At 39.3% G+C, this 16,617-nt stretch overlaps 1 protein-coding gene across 1 annotated transcript; it reads right to left on the reverse strand.

The window, feature by feature from the left end:
• Positions 1-3,570: 3,570 nt before the first annotated feature.
• Positions 3,571-6,752, reverse strand: FAM32A (family with sequence similarity 32 member A). Its single transcript, XM_053465708.1, has 4 exons — positions 6,606-6,752; positions 5,197-5,338; positions 4,295-4,348; positions 3,571-3,746 (listed from the first exon to the last, which is right to left on the reverse strand). The coding sequence occupies exons 1-4, from the start codon at positions 6,677-6,679 to the stop codon at positions 3,678-3,680; spliced, it is 339 nt and encodes a 112-aa protein (XP_053321683.1). The 5' UTR covers positions 6,680-6,752; the 3' UTR covers positions 3,571-3,677.
• Positions 6,753-16,617: the final 9,865 nt, after the last annotated feature.

Genomic DNA, 16,617 nt, shown 5'->3' on the forward strand with positions numbered 1-16,617 from the left:
TTGACTGTTTCGTGCATTCGCACTACTAAAAAAAAACTAATGTGATCACCGAAGAAACTGGCGTAAGCAAATTGCTAATATGCCAAAATTTTGTTTGCTTTTGCCCATTCATTGCCACTTGTAGCCACCATTACAAGCCCTCTTGTCACTCATTAATGATGTAAAGCTTCCCGCGTGTATAGGAGGGCCGCCCCCCCCCCATTATCTACCCTTCCTCTCCCTCCCCCCCTTGTACTTACCTTTCAGCATTCCTGCGGCGTGTCTCCCTGCTCGTCTCGGTACCGGCTTGTAATGCTGAGCGCCGGAAATGACGTCATCTTCCGGAGCTCAGCATTACAATCCGGGACCAAGACCGAGCTAGAGCGGTCACAGAAGAGAGAGAGGGGCACCAAGCGGGTACCAACAACTTGGTAAGCGAAAACCACTCGGCGCCCCTCTCTCTCTTCCGCTTTAAAAGCAAAAAGGGCTTGGGGCGGCAAAGTGCCGTCCCTTCAAAAGTGCCGTCTGGAGCAGTTGCCCCACTCGGCTCCATTGTCGGGCTGGCCCTGCGTATCAATGACTGATAGGTATAAACAGCCAAACGTGAGAGGTGGTTTCATTGATGGCTATGATGGATGGGTCCAACAATCTGTGGGAGTTTTTATAACTTTTTTCACTCTGGCCAATCTGGATTTACAAGGAGGACAAGCATCAGATATATATAAGTGTGCTGACATTATTTTAACTTGTCAATAGCAGCAGTTACACACTGATGAGAGTTTGAGTCAGTAACAGTTAGCAGAGGCCCTCAATTAATGCTCATTGTCATACCTGGCATGCCCCGTCCATTTTTCCATTAAATGGGAGTGTCTCCCGCTGCCATCAGCAGGAACTCCCCTGACATCAGCAGGACCGCCCACCAACGTCAGCGGGACCGCCCACCGACATCAGTGTGCAGTCGGTGGGCGCGTCCTGCAAGAGAATTCTCCAGGTAGCCGGAGCCCACAAGTTCCCAGGTATGCTCATTGCTCACCTACCATACTGTAAGTTTTGCTACCAGCCAAACCTCTAATTTGTGGACAAGTTAATTTTTTTATTATCTTTCTATCATACCATATATTATCCTTCTTTGATAAATTAATATTGGCGACAGAACCAGGTATTATAATATGTATAATATTGGGGAATTTCAGTCCTGCTCCGAGGGGCTGCATGTGTCTTTTATCTGCCAGTGGCTGCCTGCCCAGGCCCAGTGCCTGGGCAGGCAGTACTACTGCTGCTCCTCACTCAGCTTCCGTACTCTGGGGAAACAATCGTATATTTTTAATATGGGGAATCAGTCTTGCGGCTAGATATGTCTGTCTGCCAGTGCCTTACCTGTGCCCTGCTCTGTGCCTCAATGCCCTTCCTTACTCTGATGGATCAATTCTTGTTTTCTTGCTTCTAATATGATGGGGGTTCACTATGTCAGTGCCTGCCCGGTTCTCTGCTTCTGCATTTTAATTTCCTTCCTTGCTACGAGAGATAAATATTTTTTAGAATTTTTGGGGAAAGTCAGTGTCCTGTACAGTGGTGCTGGATATGTGCCAGTGTCAACCTACTTCCAGTGCCCTTCTACTACTGCTCCTGCTGCCATGTCACTTTCCTTACTCTGAGCAATCAATTAATTAAACTGGTCCAATTTTGGGAGAAATTCAGTCTCCAAGCATGCTGGTGGATTAATGTATCCATTTTAAGTGCTGCTGTTGCTGGTGGTCCTGTAGTGCAAATCAGGGTGTGGAACATTGGGATTTTGCTGCTGTAGGTTCAAGGCAAGTCCAAAAATTGTCAGGGACCTCCCTTTGGGAACACCCCCCCCCAAATGTCATTTCCAAATGAAAAAATGCCTCCGAATTTTGTCCAAGCGAAAACATAACTTTTTCTGAATCGATTTTGCTTGCCATGCACAAGTCTAGTGTTTTCCTAAATGTTTCCCATTTTTTAACCCCTTGACAACAATTGACGTGCCAGGCACAGAAAAACATCCCGACAATTGGCTGGCACGTCATGACTTTAAAAGGTCGCTTTCTTCTCCCAAATGCTTATGAAGATGTTGAGGCATCCGAGAACCGCAGCAGGGACCCCGTATGACCCCTCTTCTGGACTTCAACATCCGCCATGTATAATATGATGCCAGATGCCTGATTTAAAAGAGCTTAGGACAATGTGATTAATAAAACAAATAAATAAAAATAGTAATTTGATAACATGTAAAAAAACGCCCCACTAATGTCTCCATCGGGGGAACCATCCAGTTCCAGCAAATTTTTTTTAACAAGCACCTCCACCAGGTCAATATGGGTAAGCACTACAGCACTTTTAGGACGTCTTATTGATTATTTATATCTTTATTGAAAATGTTATAAGTCCACTACATGTTTACAGAATCAATGGGTGCACTCCATAGTGAGTAATAGATAATAATTTTGGTATTTATGACTGATTCATTGTTTACATGCACTTGAGGCACTTTATGTATATATGCTCCATATGCTCTGATTAGTTTCCTAAAAACCTCTGTTGTTTCAATTATGAAATACTGTATATGTTTTTATATTTAATTTTGTGTATAATAAAATATATTTTTTAAATATAAGGGCTTGTGTAGAACTCTTTTCATATAAGGTATACAGTCGTTAAATTGTAGTTTTTGCAGAGTGCTTGTTAATTCCTTTTCCACACACACAAGAAGGTATGTTTCTGAGGCACAGGCAAGCCTTCACTTTTGCCATACCTTTCTGGCCACCATTTTCTGCCACATTTAGCGCTAGGTTTTTTTCCCCCCACACTCTACAAAGTTGCTAATGAGTTCTTTATGCAAATTGTAGAAGAAGATGTGAACCTGTATTTTCGGATTATATAAACATTCCACGTGTATAGGTGTCTAGCATTTTTTGGATTTACAAAGCCAAAGTAGTCTGGACTCTACAGTTTCAAATCTCAGATTGCTTTTCTGGACCATCACTCATTTCTAACAATTTGGCACATGTATGTTCTTTACATGGGAAAAAAATGGGCGGGTGTTGACATTGCATGCAAAACAAATTGCAATAATCACTGCATCATTATGCAGAGGCCTAGCTTAGAAAGGTAACTATGCTTTATTCCAGGAAGACTGGGTTATTCGTTTATTCCGGACCGCAGCTTTGGAGGCAAAGTGCGGTCATTTTAGCAAAAACTGTGTGTTTTTGCCAGGGTCTGATTTTTAATGAGCACGTACAAGTTGAAAACAAGAACTTCTGGGGAAAACTTTTTTCTGTTTCTTCAATTTTGTTTTATTGAAATTAATAAAATGTATGAGGTGACAAGTTTTTATACACTGAAACTACTACAAAAAAAAAAAGTAAACACATTGAATAATTTCAGTCCACTCAAAACCATATTCTGGAGACCAACTATGTTATTTTGGTTAACATGCTGTATAACAAAAGTGTGTTCTTTGACAAGTTTGAACACAATTTGAATAACTAGTTCCTGCAAAACAGCACTGGTATCTTTATGGTTCCACTGTTTAAACGCATAACAAAAATGACTGCTAATGCAGCAAAAAAGAAACATTAAAAATTAAGGTTTGATGTTTTTGTGAAGAATATAAACACATGAAGAAAAGAAAATATTTGATAAAAAAAAGTCCATATAAATAATGAAGAGAGAGACTTCTATTTGGTCCAGCTGACTTTAGGAATGTCATAATGTTCCGTGAGGGTATCCAGGTGCCGATTAAAATCCTAAGAAAATATATAAAATAAAAAAAAAGTTATAGTGCTGTGTAACAATGAAACATTACTAGCCAGTGGAAATTAGATTAGTCATACAAGCTGTGCTTTTTTTTTTTTTTTTTGAAAGCACCATAGAATAGATTGTAAAAGGGTAGACAAAAACCACTATGACAAAGACATGACAATACATAGCAGCCCTTCCACAATTTGGGTTTATGTAGATTCCCAGAATAATATGCAAGTATCCTATAATCCTACCACAGGCTGGGCAGGTAATGTCAGCATACATTGTTTTGTGATCACCTTTAACAAAAAGCTCACAGTGTGTTCACATGTTTAGAAACAGTTCTATAACTTCCAGAAATGAGTGGATTATAGGGTCAGGTTTATTTACATCTTTAGGATTCTACTGTATGTATCTTAACAATATAGATGCTTAATTTTGCAGAAATCTTGCATGGCAAAAATTTACAATCTGTTTTCATATTTTAACCGAAATCAAGAAGAGAATACAAAAATGCATAATGCATAACACACATATATATGTATTGCCTTACCTCAACTCTTTGTTTGTGGGTTTTTGAAGCTTTCTTTAATATTCTCTCCATTTGCTATAAAGTGACAAGAATGCAAATGAGCAAATCACCAGAATTAGGAATCTGCACTCACTCCCCACAGGAACTCAGGTGCTTAGCTGTGCCAGGAAGGGCCAGCTCCCCAGTAAATCAAAAATAGAAGAAGGCTCCAGGCACGCAGGGGTTCCATCAGACAGATTTATTGTAGGAAACAGACAACAACGTTTCGACCTCACAATGAGGTCTTTATCAACTTGATAAAGACCTCATTGTGAGGTCGAAACGTTGTTGTCTGTTTCCTACAATAAATCTGTCTGATGGAACCCCTGCGTGCCTGGAGCCTTCTTCTAAGAATGCAAATGAGACCATATAATATATCAGACATATCAAATCCAAAAACATAGATAAAGAGAAACATATGGGATTGTTTCTTCTATACTGCTGAAAGCGCCACTACTACTTTCAAAACCAACATAAAATTCAAATGGACTATTTTCTCCATGGCAAAACATTCAATTGCTGTTTTGGAGGTCTTATGATTGTGTGTGTTTGTATATACACACACATATACATAATACATGTGTGTGTGTTTGTATATACACACACATATACATATGCGTTTGTGAAAACCAGAAAAGTGTGTCATTCGTCAATGACAAGGGGTTTTCACAAATGTACACGCACCCTCTGGTCCTATAGATAAAAAAAAATATTTATGGTGGTCATATTTCCGCTAACCCATTGCCACCTTTATCAAGACCACCAGTTTTTGTATGTCACAAAAAAATAAATGCTTTAGAGAGGGCCTGTTTATTGTTTAGCTTAAGACAAATGACAATTTCAAAAACTGTACACAAACATGCAATGTAATTATTTAGCCTTACTCTCTTTTCTTGCATTTTTTCGAACGCTAGCTGAGCTTTGGTCCTTTTGTCCAAAGCTGGTTTCTTCTTCTCCTCTTCGGTCTTCTTATTTGTCGTAATCTGTTGCACCATCTTTGTTTTATCCTTGTCTTTCTTTTTCTTCCTGCAACACAATACATATCAATATTTAACACAACATCATTCAGTAGGGAGTGAAATGTCTTATTCTGCTCTATTAATTCGGAATTAATGATATTTAATATGTCAACCATGTATGAAAAAAAAATGCCCAAAAAAAGGACTTGTGTATCAACAATGTAGCTTACTGATTAGTACATGCCATACCTTTTCTGTGGTAAAGGTAAATATAATTATTATAAAAAAGGGCTAAACAAAGCATAGGTGCAAAGTCGCCATGGCAACTAGAAACCAATTCCTGGCACCCAGGGTTTTGCAGGGTTGCCATCATGAATCCGGCACTCTATGCTTTCCAGCAGGGTCACGTAAAGCACGGTACTAGCCAAGAATTGCCCACAAAGCAGCTGTGAATTCCGTTTCATTAATGGGAAGTATATTTTATATTCTACGCATAGATGTGCGCCACTTTGTTTTGTATATTCAATAAGATGTTGACGCGTGTGTTACTTATGGTGTTAGAGTGCGTAAATGCATGTTATTGTATGGAAAGGCTCAACAAACAAGGCTCCTAGCTTTTTGGTCTGGCTCCTAGATCCAAACCAAATTAAGTCAACCCGTTATAAAAAAAGAAAATGTTATTATTGTATGAATCGATGTATTTTCTAGTGCAGTATAAAAGGTGTTTCTGGAATTCATACAATGCTATTTTAATACCATACCATTAGGTCCCTTTTAAGCTAGCCCAATAAAATGTATTTCTCATCGCCTATCGGATCAATAAAGCAATATAGATTTACCCAATTAACATTCGCTAACAAAACTAAAAGTGGAAAAAGTATCATTTTTTAAGGTGTGTGGAAAAAGTTTGCTGCTAGGGTTTTGTACACATGTATACAAGCATATGGTAACTCGTTTAACCACAAAATGTGCTTAAGAGATTTTAGAAAATGTTAACTCAGGAAATCACAACGCACCAATAGTGTGATTTGCAAATTATAGATTAGCTGTACTATTAAGCAAAGTTTTATGTTTTCTTTTTATATCATCTTGAGGGTCAGCTTTTCATCTCCATAGACATGATAGGGGTGTTTTGTCACATCATAAAAGAAAAGCTTACATGTACGTATTAAATTGTATTGTTTTGCCCCAAATGTTTTTACTGCTTATAGGTCTCAGCCAATTGCATAACCCTTCTACGTATATTACACCGAGTCACGTCAACAATATTATCTCCCCAGCCAATATAACTATTTATTAATACATCGACAGCTTATTCTGTTCATTAGTCTTACTTCTTTCCTAAACTGAGATCTCCGACACCTTTTAACTTCAAGGGTCCTTTCTGGATAGACTCGTACTCCGACATCTTCTTCTTGAAAAAACAACCAAGACGACTTCCGGCTTCCGGTAACGGACCGACGTGCTCTACCGTGACGTCTATGGGTAGGCAGCTGGAATGAAGGCGTGGCTAAATAGAGAAGGTTAAATGAGGGGGGGTAGGGGCTGCGTTGGCTGTTAGTGTAGGATTCGTGACATCACACATTAAACGCATTAAAAACAAGCCGATGAAAGTGCCGCGTGATATCTATATCGGTTTATTTATTAACAAGAAATGTATATTTAGGTATTAATTTCCATTGTCTGCTGCTATAGCTACAGGATGGCATGGGTCTACTCTGGAGAAAGCTGTGGGGCATATACAAAAAAGACAAAAGCATGGATATTAAAATGTAATAGACTAGCACCCTGAAGGTTGCCGCCGTATAAGATGACTGAATTTCTAATTCTATATGAAAAAAGTCAGGAGGGGTACTTTTACAAGACAAGTCCCTGAGGTATGACCCCCCAAAGCTATGTTTAGTCATGTTGCGCTGTACAAAAAATGTAATAGTAATAAAAAGTTGTAGAAAATATACCCCAATCCCTAAATAACGTAGCAGTGAGGGAGTATTGGCCATCCAAAACATTAAAATATATGAGTGTGACCAAACTTGTAGCATGAGGGCTATAAATGGAACTTTAGTGATCTTAAGCACGGTCCTCTAGGGCAATAAGGCTCAGGTTATGACTGATTTGTCATAAACTGCTATGGTCTGCCTGTGTCTGCTACAAAGAATTCCGGTGCCCGCTACTGTGACCACCAGAAAATTAAAGACTGCCACATTGTAAAAACCTGATCTGGTTTGGCGATGTGATCTCTTTAAACTAGGGTGACTAGACTGTTCCCCGTTTCCGGGGACAGTCGCTGGATTAAGGACGCAGTCCCCGGACAAATTATGTCCCGGATGCAAGGCCGCATTAATTTCTGCAGGGGCCCTGCATCCGGGAACATAATTTGTCAGTGTGGCAGAGTCTTTCCTGGTGTTTGGGTGTTGGTCTGGCAGAGCCTGTCCTGGTGTGTTTGGGTGTCGGTGTGGCAGAGCCTGTCGTGGTGTGTGTGTGTTCGGGTGTGGGTGTGGCAGAGCCTTTCCTGGTATGTGTTTGGGTGTCAGTGTTGCAGAGCTTGTCCTTGTGTGTGTGTCTGGGTGTCGACAGAGCCTATCCTGGCATGGGTGTCGGTGTGGCAGAGCCTGTCCTGGTGTGTGTCTGGGTGTCGGTGTGGCAGAACCTGTCCCGGTGTGTGTTTCTGGGTATCTATGTGTCTGGGTGTCGGTGTGGCAGAGCCTGTTCTGGTGTGTGGGTGTCGGTGTGACAGAGCCTGTCCTGGCGTGTGTGTGTCTGGTTGTCAGTGTGGCAGAGCCTGTCCTGGTGTGTGTGTTTGGGTGTTGGTGCTTAAAGGAAAAACAAAATGGGCAAACAGTTCTTACAAAGCAATAGGACCTAACCCCTTCAGTCCCAGGGGTTTTTGGTACCTCAAATCCAGTGATTATTCCCCTTTCCTGGGAATAGCGTACTAATGTAAACTATATATTGTTTTTTTCAAGGAGAAGGAGAGCTTTCTTTTGATACCATAGTTACAAAATAAGCTAAAAATTTAGGATGAGAAATTTAGTAAAAGCTAGCGAAAATTTGAAAGAAAAACGTAATTTCTTTATCTATTTTCCCCTCTGAATCTTGACAGAAAATCCCCTCCAAATGTATCAGTTCAGGTGTCCTGATTTTAGAAATACGTAATTTATATAAAATTTCCTGACAGAACATCAGATTAACCTATTGAATGCTAACATAAAGAAACTAACCACATTTGCTGGATTACCCTTCTATGCATCCACTATATCCCGTGAGTTAATAATGACACTAGCTCCCATTTAGAGGCATCTCTGGCGATACTTTGCTGGTCCAGACTGACCAGCCTAACTACTTACTTCACTTCCCTGCAAGAACCAGCTAAGCCAGGTCCTGGAAACTTTCCTCAGACAGCACACATGCTTAGTTGCCAACATTTGAAAATAATTTCAAGGGGCGCTTTGCAGAATAGCTGTCAATAACTTACTTGAAAATTTATCACACCCACTACCTCAAAGCCCTGCTCACTCTGCCCAACCCATAAAACTAGCTCTTCCTAGTTATTAAGGCCTAGTTATTACTTGCCAATGCACACATTAGGGAGTAGGTAGCAAGGGTAAGGTTCTAGATTTATATGTTTCCTGGGATTACCCTGTCACATGCTCTCTCTCCTTTCTCGTTACACATTCCCTTTTTCTTTATCTTTCCTTTTCGTAATCCCTATATTCCTGTCTCTTTAGCCCCTTGCTCATTATCTCCTCTCCTTTTCATGTTTATCATTATATCCTCCCATATTCTCTCTCCTTTCTCTTTATCTCTCCTCCCCATTTCTCTCTCATTTCTCTTTAGCTCTCCCCTTTCTCACTAATATCTACCCCTCCCATAAATGTATGGTATTTCCCCATCTGCACCCACCCTTCTCCCCATCTCTTTCATCTTTCCTTATGCCCCCTGTTTCCCCATCTCTTTCATTTCTTTCTCTATCCCCCTCCTTATAGCCCCCCCTCTGGTTTCCTCTTCATTTTTGTCCTTGGTGACATGTCCCAGGAAATCATCAATTGCAGTCAATTGGTCTAGATGCAGGGGAGATTACAGATCTACAGCTAACCGGCCCAAAATGAAGGATGTGCAAGGTCTGTTTCTGCAGATCTCTGCTTCAGACTCCCATGTTGTGCGCGTGGCTTACCTTCTGAGAGCCGTCATATGATGTCATATCTCAGCGCTCAGCAACAAGCACTAGCCCACAGCCTCAGGGAGTGCTCAAGCAGAGGTCTGCAGAAACAGACCTTGTACTCCCTTCATTTTGGGCCGGTAACTGAACAATTATTATTCAAGTAAAACCACACAAGTGTCTGCGCACCCAAATAGTAAGTGAGTAAATTATATGTGCAACACAAAAATAATATGTACAAAAATACCCTTCCAGCGAGAGTTCCCACACACAGTATCCAAAAGGTTCATATATAAAAGGAAAAGAAAAAAAATTATGGTGTAGTATATCAAAGTACGTTTTTAAAAAAACGCTATTAAGCAGATCGGACCCTTACAATTTAAAGGGCATAAATATGCCCATACATAGAGTGTGATGATCTCCTTAGGAGCTTCTTTATCCCACACTGGTACTTGTAGATAAAGAAGGTAGGCAGCGGAGGGGGGTAGGTAAAAACGGTAATTTTAATGTATAAAAGAAAGGCAAACTTGTTGTCCTCCGTTTCGGATGTCACAGAGTCCAGGCTTCAAACTTCGTAGCGGCGCTACCACAAAGAAACGCCGTCTTAGTCCTCTGATCCACTTCCGTAATGCTACTCCTCCTCCCGATGTCGTCAACACGCACTACGCGTTTCGCTTATCGCTTCATCTGGTGCATCTTTTTTTTGTATTTTGTTTTTTGTATTTTTTTGTATTTTTGTATTTTAATTATTATTCAAGTGTCAATGTATATATTTTTTTACACTGTATGCTGGGGGACTTTACTATTTAAGGCAGTATTTATGATTTACAGTAGATCAAAGTGAATTAAGGCGCTTCAAATAAACTTATAAGTTGTAATTAACTTAATTTACAAATACAATATAAAACAAATCCTTTAAAATTGTATGTTAATAAGCCCATTTAATATGGACACATTTAAAGGATAAAAGCTTTTCATGGACACTTGAATATGGGTACTTTTTAGAGACTATTATTAACAATGTGGGCATATTGTTTTTTATTTTTTAATAAATTGTTATTCTTGCTTTTAAAACATCTCCTCTTCCATTCGATTCCTGAATATCCTGAGCTGACGCTCATGAAGAAGCTGTCACAAAACCAAACTGAACCCTTTTATTAGAGGTTGAGAATACCACTATCAGTGGAGATCACATGGAACTTTCTGTTACTTTAACAAACGTTTTTCAGTTTGAACAAACTGGGATGTTCAATTAATTTGTCTCACAGAAGACATCATCCACAATTTGAATTTAAGTATATATTTTTTATTTTTCACTTACACTTTTATTCGCATTGCTGTTAAATTGTTATAACAATAGATATATTCATTTTATTGAAGATTGCACAGCATTTCATTTATTCACTTTTATGATATATTTGTTATAAATTATTGAGCGCTACACTTTATCTACTTAGTATTTATGTTTTAGTTTTAATTTGCTAAGGGGAAAGCTTTTGTCAAAAATAGAAAAAACATTTATTCTATATTTATTAGCAGACCTGCAAACTGCCATTGTTGTCTGTCATGATATTTTAGGCTAAATTCTGACTGCCTCAAAGATACATCAGATCCCATCCCTGACAAGGGTAATTTCAAATGAACCGTTTACTAGCCCACCTCAATAGATTGATTATTATTAGAATTCTGTTTTCTATTTTTGATAAGAACTTTACCTTTAGCAACTTAATTAAAACAAAATTATAAATACTGCTTAATATAGTATAGTACAGCACACATTTTCCAAAAAATATACATTCTTAAATACATTATATATTAATAATGTTTGCTGCCTGAGCTGTCTGTTACTAAGACCAGTCCTACTAACACACATACACTCACTCTAACATATATTTTACAAATATACACACTGTGAGGAAGCACTGAATCAAAGGTCTATCGGAAGAGACCTTGCACTGCATTCATTTTGTGCCACTTAGAAGGACTGGCCCCTTCCTCAAGTGGCGGACAGATCTGTCCACCACTGAAGGGCACCTACATGTTGAGAGATACCACAAATGGTGCTGATAGACTCCAGAATGAGTGTACAGACATCTTGTCAACCCATGAATTTATGTTACTAGCCTTGCTGTGCACCTTTTAGAGAGAACGTAGGGAACTTCTAAATCAGTCATAAAGTAACTGAGAAAAAACATATTGACATGAAAGTCACTTAGCGAGACAAATTAAATTTTGGTGTTGTGATTTTTTTTTAATAAACACTGTAGTAATTTGCATACATTCATTAATTTAAAGCATTCATTTATTTAGAAACGATACAATTCTAAAGAATGCATATTAAATTCTCACTTGTCTGTAAATTTAGCCACATTTGTTCTTAATTGAAACTGCACCTCCAAAAAAGAACTTACTGCTTTAGAAAGACTAGTTAAATAGTGTAATATGAGAGTATGTTGGACATGTAACAAGCGGTGTAATTATAGCACTTTATTTATATGCTCATGAATGATGGCTGGATGCGTTATGTGCCAGACTTCTTTTTTCAGATCAAAGATTTGATGAAATGCACCTATTATGACTCCGAAATGCAGGAAGAATAGGATGGGGATATCTGATCCTTCCCTGTGTCTGACCCTTTCTGTTACAGGCTTTAATATCTCAATATTCAGCGTTAGTATAAAAGCTGAGAAAAGAAAGAAAATAATGGGCACTTGAATTAGCAACCTTACAGAAACATGGGGAACAAACAAACTATATTCACTGCTGAGCAGCTTGATACGTACCAAGTAAGTATAGAGAGCGTACGGACTAATCTAATGTTACCACAAGAGCTTTATGCACTTCTTTGCCTTTGACTATATGCACATTTCCACTTCATCACTTAGGTGACATCCAAAATATTTTATTAGGCAATATCACAATAATAATAAGCTTTTGTTGTCATTTCAGTATGAAAACTGAGTTAACGTTGAATAAGGTCTACAGCCAAACTGCAAACTACATTCTTGAATGTTTCTCTATAACTCATAGGAACACAAATGAAATGTATTTATTTTTTAATAGTGTAAAATATTAATCATATTCTTGTAATATCATCCTAGTCTAATGATACAGTTATGTTACATACTATTTTCTAGCATACACAAAATTGTATATTTATATTTTTATAATGGGAATTCATTTTGTAAGCGTCTTATGATTTTTTACGTATTTTAGTTTGTTTAATGATGATGGAAAAAACAACCATGCAATATATTTTTTTTGATTAGGAATCCTATAATCATTTTGGCATAGGGAAGGTCATCGGGTAGGAAACACTGGGGCTATGTATAAGTAGCAGTACTAGTGCAAATAGGTAAACATGCAATCGGTGGAATGTTTTGCTCCCTGATAGTATTTAGAACTTAGAAGCAGAACTGCATTGGTTTTAATATATTATGCATTCCGTCTTATACCAATTTTCCATTCTTTAACAAAGTAGCCTTCATATGAACACTAAATGACTTAATATTTCTTCAAATATGTATTCATACAAATATATCAAAATCAATTCCAAGTCAATAGTTATCTGATAATGCATGATTGTTCACTAATGTGAACTCGGTTGCATCTCCTCTGATCCCATGAGTCAACTTTTAGAACCATGGTAAGCTTTGCGTTCAGCTTAACTTGATGAGGAGTTAATGCTTAGATGTTTTCCGGGGGGTACTACCACCATGCAATTCAAAGAGTGCTCAGCTACCATAATATGATAATGAATAGTCAATTCTGAGGTTATCATCTGCTGAGATCCTGGCTTAGTCAAGAGATACTAGGGTAAGTTTTAGTGAAGTCTGCATCTAATACTTGAGTTCTTCATATCTGATAGAAAACTTGTTATTTCAAAATTAAAAAAAGAATAGGTGTGGGGGTGACCCCCCTTTTCTGTCGTATTAATGTATTAGGTATTGACTATGGTACAGTGTAATATCTTTGGGGCATCATTGCAACATTTATGGCATAGTTAAAGATATACACCCCAACAGTACATATTAATGTACAAAATGCAGAGTGGAAAAAAACATATTATATCCAATGCCATTAGATATAGTAATACTAACTACCATAACATTTTGGGTATAATAAATACTTGGGTATAATAAAGACCTAATTTAGAACTGCATTTTCAAAAAACATCAAAGTTTACGTAATAATAACATGTACCCATTCCCTTCTGGGTCTTTAAAAAGGGTCAATTTTTTCCCACTTGCTTCTTTACTCTTTCAGTTTGGCCTTCGTCAGATTGATTTTTTACACTTCTAGAATGCATAATCAGTCACATAAATGGCTAGTGTAAGTTTTTAAGATACCACAAATGAACATTGATACCTTATGTTATTTTTTAAAAACAGGATTGTACCTTCTTTACAAGAAAAGAAATACTTAGGTAAGTTAATATATTGTTTTTAAATACACACAAACTATGGAAACTAGTGCAGATATTAACATTTTTGAAACTAAAATATGATAATGTTCCATTATAAGCTGGTGTCACGCTTGCATTACATAACAATACTTCTATTTATAGAGAGCCAACATATTCTGTAGCTGTAGTTACAATAGGGGGGGCAGTGAAAATTAACATCATTAGAACTGGCAATAAGATTAACACATGTTGAGACATACTGATACAGAAGAAGATTGTGAGCTTACATTCTATTACAGGTTGAGGAGGAACACTACAGAAGGAGAGGCACTGTTTGCCATATGATAATTAGATTGTAGCGTGGTCATGTAGATAACTCAGTGGTGTGGAGATCTCAAAAGGTAGGATAAGTAGAGGAGAATCAGGGTAGTCTGAGCAGAGTTTAGATGGGGCCCCTAGCAATGAGGGAGGAGGTCAATCAGAAGGGAGCCAGGCACATAGCTGGATAACAGTTAAAACAAATTTGCCCATTTAAGTGAGCATGTTGGGGAGGCAGACTCAGAGGTGGGATTTCTGGAAAAAGCTGTACTCCCTAACAGCTGGGAAATCAGCTCATCCAGTGTACAGGGGATACAGAAGGAAGGGAAGCCCAGGCAGGTTGTGGTGGTAAGGGATTCTATAATTAAGAGAACAGACAGGGTAATCTGTGGCTCTGATCAGAGCAGCTGAATGGTTTGCTGTCTCCTGGGTGCCCGGGTTTGGCATGTTGCAGATGGAGTGGATAGATTATTGGGAGGGGCTGGTGAGGATCCAGCTGTCTTGGTGCACATCTGCACCAATGACATAGTAAGAGGCAGATGGAGAGTCCTAAAAGGTAATTTTAGGTAAGATTAAAACACCTCCAAGGTAGTATTCTCTGAGATACTACCTGTTCCATGCACTACACCGGAAAGACAGCAGGATATTAGGCTGCTAAATGCATGGCTGAAGTCTTGGTGGAAGAAGGAGGGCTTTGGGTTTTTAGAGCACTGGGCTGATTTTGCTTTGGGGTACGAACTGTATAGTCATAATGGATTGCACCTGAATGCAAGATACCTAGCGGGGGGCGGTCCGCCCCGGGTGCTGCTCGTCAGGGGGGTGCCACAGGCTAGGGTGACCACATGTCCCGGATCCCTGGCAGTCACTTTTTTTTTTTTTTTACACGGAGGAGAGAGAGGGGCGCCTAGCAACCGCTCGGCGCCCCTCAGTCTTCTTCGCGAAGCCTCTAACTCCATCCTTAAAAACTTTTAACTACAAAGGGGGAGAGGGTAGATAGTGAGGAGGGGGGAGAGGAGGGTAGATATTGAGGAGGGGGGAGGAGGGTAGATAGTGAGGAGGGAGGGGGGAGAGGAGGATAGATAGTGAGGCGGGTAGATAGTGAGGAGGGAGCGGGAGAGGGGGGTAGATAGGGACGGGGGAGAGGGGGGTAGATAGTGAGGAGGGAGAGGGGGGTAGATAGTGAGGGGGGAGGGGTATATAGTGAGGAGGGGGGGTAGATAGTGAGAAGAGAGGGGGGTAGATAGTGAGAGGGGGGTAAGGTAGATAGTGAGAATGAGTGAGAGAATGAATGAATGTCTGGATGAATTGTCTGAATGAGGGAGAGAATTAATGAGTTTGTGAGAATGCATTAATGAATGTGTATATTTGTGTGAATGAGAGAGAGTAAATGATTTTGTGAATTAATTATGTGAATGAAAGTGTGAATTAGTGAGTGACTGTTAAAGTGTTTGTGTGTATGATAGTTGTATAATTGATTTGTGGAAAGGCAAAGATGGCACAAGCAGGATGTTTGAGCCTTTGGGGCCAAGATGACACAGGCAGGGTGTTTATGGGACAAAGATGGCACAGGCCGGGCTGTTTGGGGACAAAGTTGACTCATGCTGGGCTGTTTGGGGACAAAGATGGTAAATCCTATGTGTGTAATCTGGGTGCTGGTCAGGTTCTATGTGGGCAGTGTGGACGCCAGAGCTGGCTTTGGGTTGTGCAACCTATCATCCATGCCTGTAGTTTTATCTCTTGCTATGTTTCCATACATTATTATTGTATACCTGCAAATACGGGATTTGTATGTCTGATTCTATGCCTACAGTGCTGAGTTCACACGTAACCGCAATCACACTCCTATCATGCCAAGTCAGCTAGTACATGCTGGAATCTGGGTATGCCTGGGCATGATGGGAGTGTGATTGCTGTTAACAATCATATATATATATATATATATATATATATATAATATTGTTATTGAATTTTTTTGTCCTATTTTGCTGCGTTTTTTATGATGGGGGGTCATATTTGGTTTCGGACAGGTGAATGCTGGATTTTCGGTTTCGGTGCATCCCTAAGCCAGACGTGGTAGGCCTACACCACATCAATGTTTGGGTTAGTATATAGTGATAGGAGTTATGGTGCACTATTATCAGTGTCTGGCTCAATGTATAGTGATAGGGATTACGCTGTACTACCGTCAATGTCTGCCTCAGTATATAGTGTTAGGTGTTATGCTGTACCCCTGTCAATGTCGGCCTCAGTATGTAGTGATAGGCGTTATGCTGTACCCCCATCAATGTCTGCCTCAGTATATAGTGATAGGTGTAATGCTGTACCACCGTCAATGTCTGCCTCAGTATATAATGATAACAGTAATGCTGTACCACCTTCAATGTCTACACCAGTATATAACAATAGAATCTTTACAGTTTTAAAGTGTTTGGGGGGGGTGCCACATACAGGATCTGCCCCAGGT

This window comes from Spea bombifrons, chromosome 1 (assembly GCF_027358695.1).
Source record: "Spea bombifrons isolate aSpeBom1 chromosome 1, aSpeBom1.2.pri, whole genome shotgun sequence".
In the NCBI taxonomy this organism is placed as follows: Eukaryota; Metazoa; Chordata; class Amphibia; order Anura; family Pelobatidae; genus Spea; species Spea bombifrons.